The sequence below is a fragment of the Nanorana parkeri genome, unplaced genomic scaffold (assembly GCF_000935625.1).
Source record: "Nanorana parkeri isolate BGI_ZX_2015 unplaced genomic scaffold, ASM93562v1 scaffold269, whole genome shotgun sequence".
Lineage (NCBI taxonomy): Eukaryota > Metazoa > Chordata > Amphibia > Anura > Dicroglossidae > Nanorana > Nanorana parkeri.
In genome coordinates, this window is record NW_017306537.1 from 1,407,472 (window position 1) to 1,410,235 (window position 2,764).

Sequence of the window (2,764 nt, forward strand, 5' to 3'; positions counted from 1 at the left end):
AGAGATATTCGGAAGACATCAAGAGAAAGTAACACAGAGAAGAGAGGTTGGAGAAATACAAAAAGCGACATACGAGATAAAAGACACATGCAAGTGAACACAAGCGTGTACGTGGCGCACAGCAAACATGCAGCATTAGTAAGTCCATAAATGTATTTTGAAATGGATTGAAGAAATGGTTTACAAAGAGAGGAAGAAGTCAGATTGTGAAGAAGAGAACAGAAAGAAACCAAGAATACCAAGTAAAGGAAAGATTGGACAGTGGAGTGACGGGAGATGAACGAGGCAGAACAGTTAGATGATATGATAAGAGGTCAGAGTACAACGCGGACAAGTTCAGAGTGATTCATAGATAGGAGAAGAAGAGCGCAGTAAGGAGACAGGAAGAGCGAGTGAGGGATAACAGAGGAGGGCCAGAAAAAGAAAGATACTTAATATCATTGTTGTTTAATTGCAATACTTTGCATGTTACCTGGTCTTCTGTGGGTGACTTTCAGCCCCACTTGCTGTTCCGATCAGCTTTAACCTGCAGAAAAAATAAAACACATGGGTGAGTTTTATAAATCTTCTCTACGATATTCACCAGAAGACAGGACGACCACCAGACAAGCCAGCAAGATAAGAGAAGCCAAAACTCAACAGAAACTTCAGGATTGCACAGGTATCTCATGAAAAGCTAATCACTGCTTCCTTGGGGGCTAAAGAGATATACAATGGTACTGAGATGGCTTTATAGAGTAGGCTTGGGCAACAGGAGCACTCTTGCTGAGATTGCAGTTTTAACCACTTGTTGACACTGATCTCATTAGCAGGACACTGATTTCAAGTGATATGAACTCGACACTGAGAAGAACGTGAGGTGTGATGTAATCCACAGCAAACACGGCTCAAATTCTAAAACTGGCTCACACTATGATTGCATCCCAGGCAAACAAGGGTGCCACCATATATAGCAACCAAATCCAGAAAAAGTCTTCACCGAAGATAAAAATCTTCAACATGTCTCTATGTATGTGTCTAGCAGTGGTCATTTAAAGGAGAACTATGGGGTCAGGGCTTTTCCCCATAGTTCTCCTAAGGGTAACGGGAGGACAAACTAACGTCCTCCCGTCACCCTAAGCTCAGTATACTGCGAGCTACAGCTCGCGGTATACTGAGACGCAGCAGCTGAAACGGATCACGACAATTATGTCTGGATCTGCCCAGCTGCGTGACTGACAGCTGGCTCTGCCTATCAAGAGGCAGAGGCAGCTGTACCCGCCCCCTCCCCGTCCCTTCCGCCAGTCAGCGCTGGAGGATCGGAGCGGGGAGGGGGCAATCCAGGCCCTCCCCTGTCATGGCTGTCTGCAGGGACAGGATCGAGAAGTGAGAGAGCAACGGTATGTGTTCGCTCACCTCCCGATCTACTGAGCCGACCTGTGACAGTTTCATTGTCACAGGTCGGCTAGAACTATGAGGTGAGTGAAAAGCACTCACCTCATAGTTCTCCTTTAAACCTTCCAGGGTTCCTCACCATTCATACATATACATAATACATAGTTTTATCTTTAAGTTTTAATCAGTCAGCAGGTATGATCTTCCTGGACAATCGCCTTGATAATACACATCTTTAAAAACTGCATTAAATATAAGCTGGATTAGAGCTGCAGGAAATATTTGAAGAGAAAGCAAGACAGACACTGTGCCGAGTATTACGTGGTCACAAAGCTGACATCACCAGAACACATCACAACAGGTAAACGGTTAGTACCTACCAGCTGAGCGCTCATCCCATATGCAGCATGGGAAGTAAAGACAGGAGTGGGGGTAAGAAACCCATTGCCCAAGTGCAGTGTTGACCAGAGCACCTCCGTTTTTAAGTGTAAAAGCAGTAAATGAATTATCAATCCTACTTTATTACAGCAAAAGTAAAAACATGACGTTTTCATGATCATTCCTGCACACTGTCAGGAATTATATACAGAGTGGCATTTCTCCTGATAGAAGCTAAGAGTGACAACGTACATACCTGGCTCTCTACAAGCATTGCCATATCCATGAACATGTCATGGAGTTCCCGGATGCTGTTCTCCAGTTTAATGATCTCACTGTGCCGAGTCTCAATCTCATTCAGAGCTTGCTTAGTAATGTTTGAGTCCATGATGATCTGTAAGAAGAAGATCAGAAACTATATTAATCGATTACAAATGAGGACAGCAAGCTTGCTTATTAATATTCAAGTCCATGACGATAGGCAAGAAGATCAGAAACTATATTGATTGAATGCAAATGGGGCCGGCAAGCCATTGGTAGACCTGCTTTCCCTCAGTACACATTTTCAAAAGTTTCCTTTGAGGCCTGCTGGACAGTGCAGCTCCTGTTGAGCTTCCAGTACTGCATGCATGATAAGAAATGAGCCATGTCTTATCATGCATGCAGTCATGAAGGATGGGACTCTGGCACTTTTTTGACACTACAGCATGCATATTCCTGGTCTCTGACTGAAAAGTATTGTAGCCAGACACAGTCTGGCAATTTGAATTTCCATAAGGAGATCAGCAATAGTAGCCCCATATTTCTGTAATTGCATGGGGCTATCCCTGCACTGCAAGAGTTAAATGTTTATTTAGTTCAGGGGAGTCAAATAAAGCAGTTTTACCTACCTGTCTTATGGCAGTCAGCACTCACCTCTCTCCCCCTCTGCACTAGACATGAATCTGAGATAGATATGAAGACTTTGGTGGTCCTTAGACTGCCGTAACCCAGGCAAATAGAGGCCGGGGGG

General features: G+C 44.2%; 1 protein-coding gene across 3 annotated transcripts in view; it reads right to left on the minus strand.

Annotated features, from left to right (window-relative positions):
• The window catches only part of STX1A (syntaxin 1A), a 124,176-nt gene that overhangs the window by 2,126 nt on the left and 119,286 nt on the right, over window positions 1-2,764 (minus strand). Inside the window, exons 8-10 of one of the 3 annotated variants that reach the window (XM_018557161.1) lie at window positions 2,009-2,146; window positions 1,755-1,847; window positions 473-526 (exon numbers count right to left, since the gene is read on the minus strand). In XM_018557161.1, coding sequence (XP_018412663.1) covers window positions 494-526; window positions 1,755-1,847; window positions 2,009-2,146 — 264 coding nt within the window. In that variant the 3' untranslated portion in view covers window positions 473-493. The remainder of the gene's footprint in view (window positions 1-472; window positions 527-1,754; window positions 1,848-2,008; window positions 2,147-2,764) is intronic. The other 2 variants (XM_018557162.1, XM_018557160.1) reach the window with 2 other exon arrangements.